Genomic DNA, 17,957 nt, shown 5'->3' with positions numbered 1-17,957 from the left:
TTTGGGAGGTCAATGTTGAGTCACACCGATAAGGTGGGGCAGGGGAGGAAGGTAAATAACCTAAAAACAAAGGAAAAGACTAAATTTGAGGTTTTATCATATGGTGCCTTTAAGTGAATTAGAAAAAGTCCCCCTTCCTGATGACAAGGCACATGGTTTGTGCAGGGATTTCAGCCCCAGTACCTACCCTCAGCTGGTGCCCTTGTGTAGAACATAGCCTGCACAAATCTATTTCGTGGTCCTGAGAAGGACTCATTCTGTTTTATTTTTCCTGGCAGTTAACCTTAACCTAAAAATTCCTAGAGGTTCCTGAAGTATCCCCAATAATATTTAGAGTTAATCTTTGGTTCTTTGTTTTGCACCTGTCTATAAGCCATATTCTGATGTGAAGCAGAAATGAGATTCAAAGTGCTGCAACCTCAAATCACTTCACATGTCCCTCAAATAACCCTCCACATCCCTGGCATTCTCACATCCTGCTATCCCCACCTGTCATTACAGCACCGCTCTCAAATCAAGTTCTTCTCCAAACTACCAAGACCAGAGATACCATCTTTCAAGACTAAGCTGGTTCAGAGTGGAAATCAAGATGAAGGCTCTTGAAAATCACAAAGAACGAAAGACGCTCAGCTCTGCGTCTGTTTGCCAAGGACAGTACTGCCAACTGATATCACACTGAAAGCCATTTCCATACCTAATTCCCATTGGTTGCTTGCCAACTTACTTTCATTCTGATTGGCTACATATATCATCCCCCACTCCCAATCCAGAAGCAGCTAAGTGATCCAGTTCCAGAGAAGCTTGCATTTCTTAATGCTCAAGCTGTGTCTATACCCACAACTGTTTTAACTGATTTTCTTTGCCTGCCATGGTCATACACCATGTAGACAGAACCTCCTCCTACATGTTTTTAAATATATATTCTTGTTTTCCTTTCTCCAGCCCTAATCCTCTTTACCACTGCCTGGTCTCCCTTCTGATTTTTTCATTTATCCTTTTCCATTTTCTCTTTTTCTACCTATCCTTCCTTTTCAATGGGAATTTCTCACTTTTGGTACTTAATTTGAAGAAACAATATTACTCTTCATAGGAGGACAAATGTATCCCAAATTATGCGATGCCAAGCTTAATAGATTTTTGCCTCAAATATAATCACTAAAAACAAATACAGTATAAATTTAAACAAATAAACATTATTCATCAGTTTGTAGTTTATTTCCAAGGAAGTTACTTGTGACAATGAGATTCTACTCTCTCATTCCTTTGTCATTCCAATCTAATCCTCTCCCCCAGGGCATCATGGATACCGCCACAGCAGTGAGATTACTAAATTTGTCATCCATTTTCTCCATCACTACGTATCAAAGAAGCTTTGACAAATGAAAGTCTCAATTTCTACCTGAAACTTTAAAGAGTTTTAGTCAACAGTTCTATGTCTGGCCCTGATTGCAGCAACCACCATTGGTTGCTGCCCATAAACCATTCTCCAAAATATTTGCATTTTGTTGTTGTCTGGTATGGTTCTTTTAAACCACTCAGCCCATAAATTCCAAGGACCATGTTTTTTTGTTTGTTTTTTTTTTAAATTGTCTTATCACAGGGTCTGAGAGACCCATTCCTTTCTCTTTCCCATGCCCTTACTTAAGTCTCCTAGTTACCAAGTTTACTACCATTTCTCCCATTTTCATCTTTGTGTTATCTATACCACTTGTTGCCTTGAATTCTCTCAACTGCTTCATATAATTTTGAGTAACATCCTTTCACCTTCCATCTAGTTCCTATCCTGCTGTCCTCTCAGGCTCACTTGGGTCACCTAGACCCTACAGGTAAGTCTCATGAAGCTTTACATTTCAAAATTCAGTTTCTCCATGGTTTTTAGAAAAATCCTCATACCTCAAGAATACTTGGACAAAATTCATAGTTGGCTCTAGGTTACACATAGTTCCTCTAGTGAGCGCACATAACTAAAATACAGAGATGATCAAATTCCTTTACATTACAATCTTTCCCATAGAGCTTTAAAGAAAAGCAATAATAGGGGTGCCTGGGTGGCTCGGTTGAGCGTCTGACTCTTGATTTAGGCTCAGGTCATGATCTCACGGCCATGAGATGGAGCCCGCACAAGGTGCTGCACTAACAGCACAGAGCCTGCTTGAGATTCTCTTTCTCCCTCTTTTTTTCTCCACCCCCCCCCCCCCCATGCTTGTGTACATGCACGTTTGCTTGGTCTCTTTCTCTCTAAAAATAATTTTTTTTTTAATTTAAAAAAGAATAAAAAAAGAAAAGCAATAATAAATCTGTGTGTCACCATTTTTGGCAGAGCCAGCTGAGTAGACTGTGACAGCTTTAGGAGTTGAGGGCTGAGGGGCTGCCCAGGATGTTCTCCCCCAACCCCATATTCTGATCATAGATTATATTATCAGAATCCTTTCTCTTTCCCATATTCTGATAATAGATTATAGTATCTGACTGAGACAAGGTTGGTTAGTCATAACCCTAATGCATCCCCCTAATACAATGATTGGTTCAGGGATGGGCGTGGGACTCAGGACCATTTAGATGGTTCCTCAGCTTGGTATATATCACTGTCGAGACAGAGAGAGCTGTTCTCTTCGCATTTGGTTTCTAGCTATGACAATGATTGCCTAGAGCAGCTGGAGGTCATCCTCCCAGATGCACTGAGAAAGTCCACCTCAAGTCGGAGCAGTTCCAGAAGGTGCCACCTTAGATATCTCTGAGGTCTTATGACCTCACAATCCCGCCTGAGATTTTATCTTTTCTCAGAATCCATTTCTTATTTTGAGACCTTTTGCCTTCTAGAAAGGCTGGGAATGAGAAACACTTTTATTTTTAAACTCAGTGGGTACTGGCTCCATTATATTTCTTCTAAATTTCATTTGAAAACTGAACTGTTCCTTTTTGGCTCATCTCTCTCCTCTCATGTTGTAGCAGAAGCAGCCAGGTGGCACTTGAACACTATCTAGAAAAATCCTTAGCAGGACCATTGAGTTCATTACTTAGACAACAGTGCGGTCAAATTTACCACCATCACATAACAAGGGCCTCTCTTCTCCAGTTTCTAATAACATTTTCTTCCCCTTCCTATAAACTCCCACTAATAACCTCCCAGAGACCTTTAAAGATTCTGCAGACTTTCACGAACACTCTCCTCTAGGTCCTCTGGAGTTCCAAAACGGCAATATCACATATTTTAGGTACTTCTGGTACTTAATTTGAAGAAACAATATTACTCTTCATAGGAGGTCAAATGTATCCCAATTATGCGATGCCAAACTTAATAGATTTTTGCCTCATATACAATCACTAGAAACAAATATAGTATAAATTTAAACAAATGAACATTATTCATCAATTTGTAGTTTATTTTCAAGGAAGTTATCTTGTGACAATGAAATTCTACTCTCTCATTCCTTTGTCATTCCAATCTAATCCTCTCCCCCAGGAGAGGGGTTTGTTATGTCATTTTCTCGCTTCCACAGTCTAAAACGTGTATGTTATACATTACTGCATAACAAAGAGACACAAAACTTAGTAGGTTAAAACAACAACAATCATTTATTTAGCTGACATCTACAATTTTAGCAGGACTCAACAGAGAAGGCTCCATACTGCATTGGCTCTGGTGGCTTGATTGAAGGATCTGCTTCCGAGATGGCTCACTAGCAGTGACTGTTAGCTGAAGCTCAGACAGGGCTGTGGGTTAGGGCCTCAGTTTCTGTCCATATGGGTCTCTCCACACAGACTGGTTTCCAAGACTGAGCATCTCAAATGAACTAGCTGGAAACTGCATCACCTTTTATGATCTATGGAAATCACATAGTATTACTTCCACAATAAGCACAGGCCTGCCCAGATTCAAGAGGAGATAGTAGAGACTCACCTCTCTGTGTGAAGAATGTCACAATTACATTGTAAGAAGAGCATGTAGGACAGGAGATGGGGCCAACTTGGAAAATACAATGTATCACATTTTAGATTAAAAAAAATCAGAGTGTATTGTCAGCCCTTTATAATTTGGGGCATCATGTTCACCTTAATAGCATTCTGCCTGCTTCAGCTCAGTCTAGAGCAGTTCTCAAAGGCTGGACCATAGACCAGTGGTGATTCATGACAAAAGTTCCATCATACGTGGCATAATGAGAAAAATATAACAGTTCATAATAAAGCTTAATTTATTCAATTTAAAGGACAGAACCTAAAAATGAAATCACACCTTCCCTTCTTTTCTGATGTTAAAATCTTCTCTTTTATTAAATAACAGTGATAGCAGATAGTAATTGTTTTCTTAATGATGTCATATCAATCTCCTCCATTTTTTCACATTTTTCCAATTAAACTACAGAAGTCTCAGGAACCACTGTCTAGCGTTTATCATAGCACTGAATTTAGCCTTTACTTGACCCCTTTCTAAATAATTTAATTTACTAGTCTGCACATTGAAATTGTAATTACTCTACGGGTGTTCAGAAGAAGTCCTGCACCTACCTGTGTAGCAGCTCAAACTCAAAGCATATGGGCATTTGAACTCTCCTATGAATAAATGTATAATTCAATGCAACAACAGATCACAAGAAGTACTATATCTCTCTAAACTCAGATCCTCACATCAGCAGAATCTTTGACATGGCATCCAGGAATCCTTTGGTAATCACCAGCTTCACAGGCCTAAAAACTAGTACAGCATTCAAGATGAAGGTCAGAAAACAGAGGAGAAACTAGATACACAGTCATGACGTTGTACGTGTGTGGGGCCGGAGAAGCGGGAGTCGCAACAGGGCACCAGCACAAAGAAGGTAATGGAGAGAAGGGTTCAGGAGTCATTTTTAGAAAGAACTCTATGAATAAGGTAGCACCAAAAGAGAATTCATTCAACTGTTATTTACTAACTTACTACCTTATGGGCTCTTGAGGTATGAAGAAAAACATGACAAATCCCCTTCCCTCAAAAAGCTCATAATCCGCAAGGGAAGACAAATATGTGAACAATTAAATAGAATATATATGTGGCTATTAGCACTACAGATACTCCAGAGAAGGAGGGATTAGTTCTTCCTAACACTGGGGATAAAAAAAGGTCACAGGGTGAAGAATTATAGACTGCTTTGCCAAAGGTCAGAATAGGCTTTTTTTTTTTTTTTTCATCTTTATTGAGGCATAACTGACATAGAAACTTGTAAGACAGACTGACTTTTGAGAAGTTTCCATTGCTGGAGGCAAGATGAAGAATAGGAATTGGCATCTTAGTTCAGGCTGCTACAACAAAAGACCATAGCTGGCTACTTTATAAACAACAAACATTTATTTCTTACAGTTCTGGAGGCTGGGAAGTCCAAGATTATGGTGCCAGAAGATTCAGTGTCTGGTGAGAGCCTACCTCCTATACGGCTCATTTTGCTGTAACCTCACATGGGTGCTAAGGGCAAGGGAACTGTCTGGAGGTCTCTTTTATAAGAACCTAATCCCATTCAAGAGGGTTCTGCCCTCATAACCTAATCACCTCCGAAAGGCTCCACCTCCTAATACTGTCACTTTGAGCATTAGATTTTAACATGTGAATTTGCAGAGGGGAGGAGTGGGGGCATGACATACAACACATTCAGACCACAGCAGCTGGTAAAGGAGTTAGAAAAGCAGTAAAGGAACCACAATGACATAAGGGTGCCAGTCAAGGAGTTTTAAAAAGACAGCGTTACTACATACATCAAAAGCTTCAAGAAGTTGGAAGAGAAGAACTAAAAGGCGAATAAAGGAGAGAGAGGTTTATTTTATATTAAGGATCTCCAGAACTGTCTCAGTGTTATCTACGAATCTTTGAAGTAAGATTCAGGAATCATCCCCCTAATCATCAGGACCACATTGCCTGGAAGGTAACGACATACTCAAGATCAAGGCTCAGAAAATACGGTAGAAACAATAAAAATGGCAACTAGCCTTGTCCCAAATTACTGCAGTCCTTAAAGGTAACAGACTTCTCACAATGTACAATAGTAAGAGAGCAGAGCCAACACAGATAGACCTCCTTCCTTGTAGAACTCCACAAACACCCATTGGATCTACCAGAGGGAGTGAGAGTTATTGCCCTATTCTTTTGCTAAAGGCAAAAATGGAATGGAATTGCTGAAATGGAATTGCTCATGCATAAAAAAGATCTCAAAACTTAAAAATCTGTGACACAAATTTAAAGTGTTATCTCAAAACCGTAGTTGAGAAAGTGTCAACTGATGAGCAATTACTGAATTGCTTTTTTCTTTTCCATCCCCTCTATAATGAAAAACTAGCTTTTAGTGTAGGACAAAAAAGAAAAGGTCTTAAGAACAACACATAAATGTATTTTTTTTTAACATGTTGTTTCTATAAAAATTTTCAGGAAAATCAGAGTAGTAGAAGATTTGGGGGCTTTTAGATAAACTAGGGGAAAAAAAGACATTCCAAACCACTAATATGAAACCAAACCAACACTGATATTTAAAACATAAAAAATAGGGGGTGCCTGGGTGGCTCAGTTGGTTAAGCATCCAACTTCGGCTCAGGTCGTGATCTCACAGTTGGTGAGTTCGAGCCCCACGTCAGGCTCTGTGCTGACAGCTCAGAGCTTGGAGCTCGAAGCCTGGAGCCTGCTTCCAATTCTGTGTCTCTTTCTCTCTCTGCCCCTCCCCCACTTGTGCTCTGTCTCTCTTCATCAAAAATAAATAAATGTAAAAAAAAAATTTTAATCATAAAAAATATAAAACAGAACAGAAAGAAAGATAGCATGGAGTCCAGTTAAAATATCTATATTGTCAAACCTACAGAATAAGGGAAATCTAAATATACATGTGTGTGTGGAGAGAGAGAGAGAAAGGAGGAGGAGGAGGAGGAGGAGGAAGCTAAAGAAATGAGCAGATTTTACTAAAAGACTAAATCCCACCTCACAGGTAAATTTTAATTTGGATATAAAAAGTAATAGTTGTAGGAGCGCCTGGGTGGCTTAGTCAGTTAAGCATCCGACTTCGGCTCAGGTCATAATCTCCCAGTTTGTGAGTTCAAGCCCCGCGTCAGGCTCTGTGCTGACAACTCAGCCTGGAGCCTGCTTCAGATTCTGTGTCTCCCTCTCTTTGCCCCTTCCCCGCTGGCGCTCTTGTTCTCTCTCTATCTCTCTGTCTCTCTCAAAAATAAACATTAAAAACAAAACAAAAAAAGTAATAGTTGTTTAAGAAGAGGACCCTGAGGGGAGCCTGGGTGGCTCTGTCAATTAACTGTCCGACTCTTGATTTCAGCTCAGGTCATGGTATCATGGTTGGTGGGATTGATTCTCATGTTGGGCACAGAGCCTGCTTGGGATTGGGGTTCTCTCTCTCTCCGTTTATGTCACTCCACTCCCTTGCTTGAGTGATCTCTCTCAAAATAAATAAATAAACCATATAATTAAAAAAGAAGGAAGAAGGAAGAAGGAAGAAGAAGACGAAAACCCCGAGCCAAACAATTCTTAATATATCCTTGCTCCAGAATGTCTTCCCATAGCTTTTCTTTTGAAAGAGGGAGAACAAACTTTTCCTCTGGAAATAGCTAATATGTCTTTTCTAATAGAATTCTTCAGTTAAATGGAAATTTCCTGCCTCTGTTAGAAAACTGTTAGATTCACTATATAGCTTTTAGAGCTTCCAGAGAGACTTTGTGAGTGATTCACACCCACACTGTCTGGAAGCAGCATGTGGAACTCACACGGAGCCACACTTGAAGCAGAGGCAAGGACAGAGCGTCTGGAATTACACGTGCTGAATAGGGTAAAACAAAAAAAAGGTGATTCATACCTAAACATTCTTATAAAGCCCTACATGTATTTTCTTAACTTCAGTTGGCATGAGTAAGTTTGCTTTTATAAATATTAGAAGAAAGTGTGGTCTTTTACAAAATATATATTCAGTAGAAGGTAAGATCTTGACTTCTTTTCTGACCATGGCTTAGACTACAGATTTGGCACTTTTCACTTGACCTGGAAGGAAGCAGATTTTAAAATTACATTTAATTAGCTTGTCATATGGGGCGCCTGGGTGGCGCAGTCCGTTAAGCGTCCGACTTCAGCCAGGTCACGATCTCGCGGTCCGGGAGTTCGAGCCCCGCGTCAGGCTCTGGGCTGATGGCTCAGAGCCTGGAGCCTGTTTCCGATTCTGTGTCTCCCTCTCTCTCTGACCCTCCCCCGTTCATGCTCTGTCTCTGTCGCAAAAATAAATAAACGTTGAAAAAAAAATTTTAATTAGCTTGTCATATAAAACAAAAATGAAGCCAGTTGTAAAATAATTGCCAGTCTGAACCAGTCATTAATCAAGCCTTGGGGTTGGTATGTCAATTCTAGTATTCTCCTCCACCTTTTTTTTTTTTTTTTAAATTTAAAGGTATGAGGTCACATTTCCCATATAATTGGTATTATTGTTCCTAATTCTGCCATTGAATAGAATAACTGAATAAACTGCTTAACCTCACCAGTCTTCACTTTCCTCCTTGTAACTTGAGGGGGTCATTTGAGAGGTCCCATCAAGACTAACATTTCCATCATGTGAAGGTATAAGATACTGGGGTGCTTGGAGGGGGTATAGAAGACCTGAGGGGGGCAGAGAGGTGATTCTTCCTTAGCGATGAGAAGGGAAGGAGGGAGAGGTGATGGACCAGGCTAACAGCAGTGGTAGAACAGAGAGAGAGGGTGAGAACCAGATTGTACCACAATGACAGGGAGAGAGGGTGAGAACCAGATTGTTCCAGGTCTTAGTCATCTCACTTTTGGACTATGTTGGTCTCACTTCCTCTAGTCTCTTCTCCATCCATTTTATAAGGAAAGCCATATTATTCTCTCCTACTGAATCCTTCTTCTCTGCTTACCCCAAAGCATTTAATGGCAGCCCTCTGCCCCGGATAAAGACCAAACTTCTAAGCTTATAATTCAGTACTTTTAATGAAATGAGCACCAGTTAACTTTTCAACCTTATTTTTCACTGTTCCTCACAGACTTCACTATAATTAGCCAGATGGATCCTGGCCACTTCCCCACTCCCACCTTCAAGCCTTTTGTCATCCTATTGTGCCTTCATTCCAGAACTCCCTTCATATTCCAGCCTGGCTACCCATCCTTTCAGACAATTCCTCTTTCTTCATGATGCTTCCTCCTAATAGCTAGGCTTCTCTGAACATACACAGTACTGAGTTTATCTTTTCTAGTTTGTAGTTTTCACAAACTAGGTAGTAGGCTGCTTAAAGACAAGGACGGTGTAAAGCATCTGTCTCCCTTCAGGGGACCTAGGAGTGTGCTATCTATGCATATGCTCAATAGACGTCTGGTAAAGATGGCAAGGGATACTCTGCCATACTACCTAGATTAGATTGTCTTAACCTTTAAAAAACCATAGCCCCTTTTGATTAAAAAAAAAAAAAATCTTGCATACTCATAATCCAACATTCAAAAGAATGGGTTCACATCATATACAAAAAATAACTTCGATTGGACCATAGAGCTAAATGAAAAAAGCTAAAACTACAAAAGTCTTACCAAAAAGCCCATAAGAGTAAGCGCTGGTGACCTTGGGTTAGGCAATGTATCCTAGATACGACACTGCACACATAAACAACAAAAGGAAAAATAAGGTCAACTGGACTTCACACTTAAAGGCTTTTTTGCTTCAAAGGACACAATTGGGGCGCCTGGGTGGCGCAGTCCGTTAAGCGTCCGACTTCAGCCAGGTCACGATCTTGCGGTCCGAGAGTTCGAGCCCCGCGTCGGGCTCTGGGCTGATGGCTCAGAGCCTGGAGCCTGTTTCCAGTTCTGTGTCTCCCTCTCTCTCTGCCCCTCGCTGGTTCATGCTCTGTCTCTCTCTGTCCCAAAAATAAAATAAACGTTGAAAAAAAAAAAATTAAAAAAAAAAAAAAAAAAAAACAAAGGACACAATCAAGAAAATGAAAAGATAATCTACAGAATGGGAGAAAATATTTGCAAATCACATATCAGATAAGGGAATTGAACTCAAAATACATAAAGGCAACCCAATTTAAAAGTGGGCAAAGGAGTCCAATAGACACGTCTCCAAAGAAAATATACAAATAGCCACTCAGCACATGAAAAGATGTTTAACATGATTAATAATTAAGGAAATGCAAATCTGAACTATATTAAGGTATCACTTCACACCCACTAGGATGGCTAAAAGTTTTTTAAAAGACAATGATAGGGGGCGCCTGGGTGGCTCAGTCGGTTAAGTGTCCGACTTCAGCTCAGGTCATGATCTCACGGTTTGTAGTTTCGAGCCCCGCATGGGGCTCTGTGCTACCAGCTCAGAGCCTGGAGCCTGCTTCGGATTCTATGTCTCCCTCTCTCTCTGCCCCCTCCCCTGCTCATTCCCTCTCTTTCTTTCTCTCTCTCTCTCTCTCTCTCTCTCAAAAATAAATAATAAAGATTAAAAAAAATTTTTTTAAAAAGGACAATGATAGATGTTGATAATGTCGTGGATAAATTGGAATCTTCATATACTCTGCTTATTGGAAACATTCAGCAGTTCCTCAAATGAAGAGGCAGAGTTACCATATGGCCCAGCAATTCTCCCAAGAGAAATGAAAACATGCAGTCATACAAATTTGTACACAAAAGTTCACAGCAGCATTATTTACAATACTCAAAAGCATGGAAAGTTAAATATGCATCAACTAATGAATAAATAGGTAAGTTTGGGTAAGTTTGAATCCATATAAGAATATTATTCAGAACAAAAAGGAATACGGATGTTACAACATGTATGGACCTTGAAAACAGCATGCTAAATGAAAGAAGCCAGACACAAAATGGCACAAATTGTATGATTCTATTCATGAAATGTCCACAATGGGCAAATCTTGTCCAGAATGGGCAATTCTATAGAAATACAAAAGATAAATGGTTGTAGGAGCCTTATGGGAAGGAGGGCGGGGGGAAGGGTTACTGCGAATGGGTATGGTGTTTCCTTTTGGGGTGTTTATGTTCTAAAATTAGATGGTGGTGATGATTATATAACTCTGTGAATATACTGAAAACCAGTGGATTGTGCATTTTTAGTTGGTGAATTTTATAGTATAAGAATTAAATCTCGGGGCGCCTGGGTGGCTCAGTCGGTTAAGCGTCCGACTTCAGCTCAGGTCACAATCTCGGGGTATGTGAGTTCGAGCCCCGCCTCAGGCTCTGTGCTGACTGCTTGGAGCCTGGAGCCTGTTTCAGATTCTGTGTCTCCCTCTCTCTCTGACCCTCCCCCGTTCATGGTCTGTCTCTCTCTGTCTCAAAAATAAATAAACGTTAAAAAAAGTTTAAAAAAAAAAAGAATTAAATCTCAATAAAACTGATATTTTAAAAATTCTTAGGGATGCCTGTCACCAAGTGCAGCTTCCCCATTGACAGGAGACTGTTCCCCCAACAGGATTTTCAAAGCACAGTTATAATACTGAAAGTGCTTTTTCAAATTCTGCCATTCTATCTCCTAGGAGGACTGGCTTTCCTAGTTGAAAATCAAAGGCATAGTAAATTATATAAAATTAATAAATAATGGCAACAATATCAATATGAGACATTCTCTACAGAAATAATAATTGTTACTAATATTGAAGCTAATAATAAATCTAGGGAGTTATATTATACTTGTATCATGAGCTTGTAAAAGGTTAATGAAGATTGTCAAAATCAGAAGTTGTTAACCTCAGAAATAACACTGAACATTGAATATTCATCTTTTCTGACATTCAAACCATTTTTATCCAAAACTTACGCGGTGCTGCCATTTTTGTGAAGATAGGAGTCACAATATCTTCCAATTGTTGTTTCTGCTCCAAAAGCTCGCTGACAGAAGCTTTCAAATGGGTTTCCAACCATTCATTTTTTATACGGCATACACTGAGGATGGTATTCTAGAGACAGAAACAGAATTTACTTTCTACTTGTTTATTAAAAAATAAAACTCTATAGTATCTCTGAACTAGCACTGTGCAAGAGAACTTTCTGTGATGGTGGAAATGCTCTATCTGCATCGTCCAATGTAGTCACCATTTGACATTTATCCACTGAGTGCTAGAAAAGGGACAAGTGTGACTGAGGAACTCAATTTATTTAATTTTTAATCAATTCTAACTTAAAATAACTACATGTGGCTAGTGGCTGCTATATTGGACAGTGCAGCTCTAACATTAGTGGAATGTTGTGTAAAATAAAACTCATAATTTACAGTCCTGAAGCCCTGGGCCAGTGTACATCCTCTCCCTAATTCTTTATTTTCAATGAGCCCTGTGACAAAGGGAAGTGTTTGCAAAGGTTAGAGAATAGGTGGATGGTATGAACTGGATGCAACTCAACAGGAAGTTTATTCCCTCTCAGAGGGTTCAGAAGAGAGGAAGTGCCAGAAACGCAAGAAGAGCTCCACCTCACTGAAAACTTCTCAATTTGCATCAAAGCTATCTCGGCACACACGCAGCAAACTGAGGGTGTCTGATTTAAGATGTTTATTGTTTTGTGGTTCATAATAAGAAAGAAAATAATGAATTTTTTGCATGTCCTGTCCCTATTATTAAATAGGCAGTAGTGTATGCAGAAATCAAGTGGATTTGGAAGGATGGCCATAATATATTATTAAAAGAAAAAAAAAAGCAAATTAAGGATAAATATATAGTTTTATAAAAATATAAATATAAATTTGTATTTATATTTATATATTTTATAAATATATAGTTTTATAAAAAAACAAAATCTTATAAAACTGTATGTGTGAATACATGTGTTTATATAACTGAAATGGTGAAATTTGTATGGTGAAACTAACACAAGATTGTTATTAGAACCCCAGGACAGTAAGACTGGAAATGGAAGAAAGAAAGCTAGTAAGTTTGCTTTAGGCATTTCAATTTTATTCTAATTATTACTATTTGTATATAATATTTTCTAGCTCGAATAACCAAATATTTAAAAATTGAAATTAAAAGAACTTTTATAGTACCTAGTTGAACAGAGTACTGTCTGTGCCAGGAAATTTTTCTTTCTCAGATTTAATAGCTGCAATAGCTACTCTAATAGAACTTGGCCTATATTTTGTTGGTTTCATAAGAGATTTTGTAAACTGTTTTACAAACCACAAGTGAAATGTGTCACTTATATTCTCAGACTTGGAGCTGTCTTACACTTTTAGCAATAGCTAATTCTTTTTCATCAGAATTAGAAGTCACAGGGAATTCACAGAACATCTTGCACAGAAATGCAAGAGATCATTTAAAACCAAACCACATTTCTAGTACCTGGAGCATATCTTTTTATTTTAGTGTACATCCAAAGCAATAAATTAGTCCATATGTAATGCTTAGTATATGGTAAATGTGGCAAGCTGGCTTTAGAATTAGCTGTCTTTATATTTGTGCCTTTGTTTACCATCATGTATAATATGAAACATTAAGAAATATGTAATGTATATATACACAGATACTAAAATATGATGTATATGTAAGTTTTAAAGCAAAACTTAATGACATGAGTATCAGTAGAACTCACTAATCAACAGAATAACCAGAACATGGCCGGTACTATTAACACTATTTCTGTGCTTCTCCCCTAATTTATCCCCCTGCCCTCCTCCAACAGATCACCACAATCTGTGTTTATAACTTTGCTTTTCTTTTTTAATAGTTTTACCCCATATGTAGATATCCCTAAACAATATAGTTTCATTTTGCTTGGTTTTGAGCTATAAAGCTCAAATTTCATAAGAAAATCTCTACAGTCTTTGATGATTTTTTCTTCACTTCAACAATACATTTCAAAATGTATTTATGTTGTTGGATGTAATACTTAGTACATGTATCTCTATGTCACTCTTTAATATCATTTCATTTAATTTTTATCATTCTCTTTTCACTAGTTTACTAAGGAAGGAGGGAAGGAAGGAAGGAGTAAGGGTAGATAAGAGGGAAGGAGGAAGCAAGGGAGGGAGAAGACACCAGCAAGGACCACGACCTACCTCTAGAGCATTAGTATAAGAAATTAAAGGTAAAAGGCAAAATTCTCAAAAGACTTCTGAACAAACAGTAGTCACAATGCAGTACCTTGTCTTCCTTAAAGAGCTTCCCTGGTCCCTTTTCTGTGTCTGTAACAGCTGCAGAGACCTTTGCAATATATTTTTTCAGAGTCAGCCTTGCATCTGAAGGAACAGGACAATAAATAGCACAATAAGACAAAGACTAAAAAATATGCTCAACTATTTCCACTGTACTATTATATATCCAGAGTTTATAAAGACTGTATGTAGGAGATTTGTTGAGGTTGCTTTCACTGAATTTCAAGATAGATAATACTCAACTAGCACAGTGCTTTGGGACACTAACTGTGTTCCTACAATAATTCCTAAAATTTTGAAGACAAATAAACATGTGATACTTAATCCCAACGAGATCATATTCCATTAAAATATCTACTCTGGAAGGGCACCTGGGTGGCTCAGTTGGTTGAGTGCCCAACTCTTGATTTTGGCTCAGGTCACGATCCCAGGGTCATGGGATCAAGCCCCCTGTCGTGCTCCACACTAAATGTGAAGCCTGCTTAAGATTCTCTTTCTTTCCCTCTTTCCCCCTTTCCCTTGCTCACACTCACTCTCTCACTCTAAAAAATAAAAATAAATAAAAATAAACATAAAAATAATCTACTCTGGAGAAAGGAACAAAAACTCATTTCCAATCGACAAACTGTCACTTGCTTTACCCTTCATGATCCTTCAAAATAAATTCCAAAATAGATCTTCTCTTTAAAAAAAAAAAAAAGTGTTTAAAATAATTCCATTCACTATAGCACCCATAGTAATGTCATCACAAAATCTGCAAGACTTGTTCGAATACAATTACACTTTGAGAGAAATAAAAGATTCAAATAAATGAAAAGGCTTACCATATTCCTAGATGGAACAACTGAATATTTCAAATTGTAGGTAAACTCCAAATTAATTTGGAGGTTGATGTATGTGCTCCCTGTGGCTGCTATACCAAATTGCCACAAATTTTTGGTGGCTTACAACAATACAAATTTATTCTCCCACAGTTCTAGAGGCCAGAAGACTGAAATTGGTATCAGTGGACTAAAGTCAAGCTGTTGGCAAGGCTGAATACTTCAGAGGGCCTTAAGGGGAAAACCCATTTTCTTGCCCTTTTCAACTGCTAGTGGTGGCCTGTGTCCTTGACTGGTGGGGGGGGTTCCTTCCTCCATCTTCAAAGGACCATAGGTCTCACCTGGATAATCTAGAATAATCTCTCCATCTCAAGATCCTTAACTGAAGGATCTACAAAATCCCTTTTGCCATATGAAGAAACATTCACAGGATCCAGGGATAATGACATATATATATCTTTGGTAGCCATTTTTTAGCTCATCACAGCCTGCCCTAAAGTTCACATCTATCCCACAAGCAAAACACATTTACTCCATCCCAACATTCAAAAGTCTCAACCCATTACAAAATTAACCCATGTCCAATGCTCATCTAAAATATCATCAGCTCAAAAGTCTCATATCTCATCATCTAAATCATCTAAACAAGCTATGGGTGAAACTTTGGTGTGATCCATAATCCTGGGGTAAGATTCCTTTCCATCTGGGGGCGCCTGGGTGGCGCAGTCGGTTAAGCGTCCGACTTCAGCCAGGTCACGATCTCGCGGTCCGTGAGTTCGAGCCCCGCGTCGGGCTCTGGGCTGGTGGCTCGGAGCCTGGAGCCTGTTTCCGATTCTGTGTCTCCCTCTCTCTCTGCCCCTCCCCCGTTCATGCTCTGTCTCTCTCTGTCCCAAAAAATAAATAAAAACGTTGAAAAAAAAAATTAAAAAAAAAAAAAAGATTCCTTTCCATCTGTATAGACTTGTGAAACTAGAAAACAAGTTCTCTACTTCCAAAATATAATGGTAACAATTGTAGACACTGGCATTCATAAAGGGAGAGAGTGAAAGGAAAACAGGAGCCACCAGTCCCAAGCAACTTTAGAATCCCACAATGCAAATCCTGTTACGTGTCAAAACCTAGCAAGAATCCTCTGTGGCACAAGGCTCCATCCTTTTGGACTGTGGCTCCAGCCTGAGTCATCCTTTTTGAGGAATGGTAGCATGCCTTTACAGGTGAATAGTCTCATCAGTCCATTTACTGTCTGTAGGGTTTGGGGAGTCCAGCAGCCTTTTTCTGTTTTGTTTTCTCTACTTCCCTTTGTTCAAACTGACAATGTTTCCTACCAGTACAACATTCTCAAAAATGCTGTGAGTCTCCTTGCAGGTCACAGAGACTCATTTCATTAAACAAGAGGCTCCTCCACAGGTCTTTCTTGGATAATTTCATTTCTGTTTCTGACTTCTGCTAAGATGGCTGAGGGGAGCCATGAGTCACACACCCAATCTTCTCAGCACCCACAAAACACTGTCCAACCACACCCATGCCTTTTCTACAAAGCACACTTTCCTAACAGTGAATCTTCTAATTTTAGCACTGTTGCTACCTAGATAGGCTGAGAATTTCCCAAATCATCAAGTCCTGTTTCCCTTTTAACATAACAGTTTTTTCCTCAATTTATCATTCTCCTCTCACATTTTATTATAAACAACAAGAAGAAACCAGGCCATGCCTTCAACACTTTGCTTGGAAATCTCTTCAGCTACATGTCCAAGTTCCCCACTTACAAGTTTTGCTTTCCATATATGGACAGGACACAATTCAGCCAAGCTTTCTGCCATAACCTCCCTTCCTCCAGTTTCCAATAACATGCTCATTTCCTTCTGAGCCCTCTCCAGCAGCATCTCTAACATGTTTCTACCAATAATCTGCTCAAAGCAACCTAGGCTTTTCCTATTCTGCACCTCAAAAATCTTCCATCTACTCATTACCCAATTCCAAAGCCACTTCTACATTTTTAGGTATTTGTTACAGCTGCACCTCACTTCCAGACACCGAAATCTGCATTGGTTCCCAATGGATGCTCTAACAAATTATCACAGACTTGATGGCTTAAAACATTAATTTATTCTATTATAATTCTAGATGCCAGAAGTCTGAGATTGGTTTCACTAGACTAAAGTCAGGCATGGGTAGGGCTGATTCCTTCTGGAGGCCTGAGGAGAAAACCTATTCCTTGCCTTTTTCACCTTCTAGCAATTTTGTTTCCTCAGATTGTGTCTTCTCCCAATACCTTCAAAGTGCATTACACCAATCTCTGCTTCTAGCATCACTTCACCTCTTCCTCTTCATGTCAAACATCTACTTTCCTCTTACAAGGACACTTGTGATTATATTTAGGGTCCATCAGGAGAATCCAGGCTAATGTCTCACTCTCAAAATCCTTAATCATATCTGCAAAGTCCATTTTGCCCTATAACATTCACAGCTTGCAGTGATTAGGACCAGATCTTCAGGGGCCATTATCCAGTCTACCATGATCAGCGTACAATTTCATGAAACTCCACATAGGAGTTTTTGAGAGACTTTAAAAAAATCACTATACAGAAGAAAATGGCAACACAGTAGGAGGACCCTACACTTGCCTCATCCCACAAACCCAAATAGACAACTGTCAAATCATCCTAAATACCCCAGAAATGAGCCTGAAGACTAACAGAACAATTCCACAACTAAAGGGTGAGAGGAGGCCATATTGAAGAAGAAGACGATGATGACGATGACGACGAAGGCAGCGATGACGACGAAGGCAGCGGCAGAGACTTAGACAAGTCAAAGGAATGCCAAGACAAAGGAATTCATCCCAAATGAAAGAACAAGATAAGATTATGGTCATAGATCTAATCAAAACAGATATAAGTAACATGCCTGATCAGGAATTTAAAGCAACAGTTATAAGGATATTCATAGGGGTTGAGAAAAGAATGGAAGACTTCAGGGAGACAATTAACCACAGAGATAAGAGTTAAAAAAGAATCAGTCAGAGGGGCACCTGGATGGC

At 39.1% G+C, this 17,957-nt stretch overlaps 1 protein-coding gene across 2 annotated transcripts in view; it reads right to left on the bottom strand.

The window, feature by feature from the left end:
• Positions 1-3,553: 3,553 nt before the first annotated feature.
• ANKRD45 (ankyrin repeat domain 45) overlaps positions 3,554-17,957 on the bottom strand; it is a 338,931-nt gene continuing 324,527 nt past the window's right edge. Inside the window, exons 4-6 of one of the 2 annotated variants that reach the window (XM_086694876.1) lie at positions 14,086-14,180; positions 11,772-11,910; positions 3,554-3,824 (exon numbers count right to left, since the gene is read on the bottom strand). In XM_086694876.1, the coding sequence (XP_086551002.1) occupies positions 3,811-3,824; positions 11,772-11,910; positions 14,086-14,180 (248 nt within the window). In that variant the 3' untranslated portion in view covers positions 3,554-3,810. Of the gene's footprint in view, positions 3,825-7,814; positions 7,994-11,771; positions 11,911-14,085; positions 14,181-17,957 lie in introns of those variants that run through there. The other variant, XM_086694875.1, reaches the window with a different exon arrangement.

The sequence above is a fragment of the Puma concolor genome, chromosome E4, assembly GCF_028749965.1.
Source record: "Puma concolor isolate L17-30 chromosome E4, mPumCon1.1.hap2, whole genome shotgun sequence".
NCBI classification, from domain to species: Eukaryota; Metazoa; Chordata; class Mammalia; order Carnivora; family Felidae; genus Puma; species Puma concolor.
Note: the sequence above shows the minus strand (reverse complement) of the source record. Positions and strands in the feature narration are given on the sequence as shown.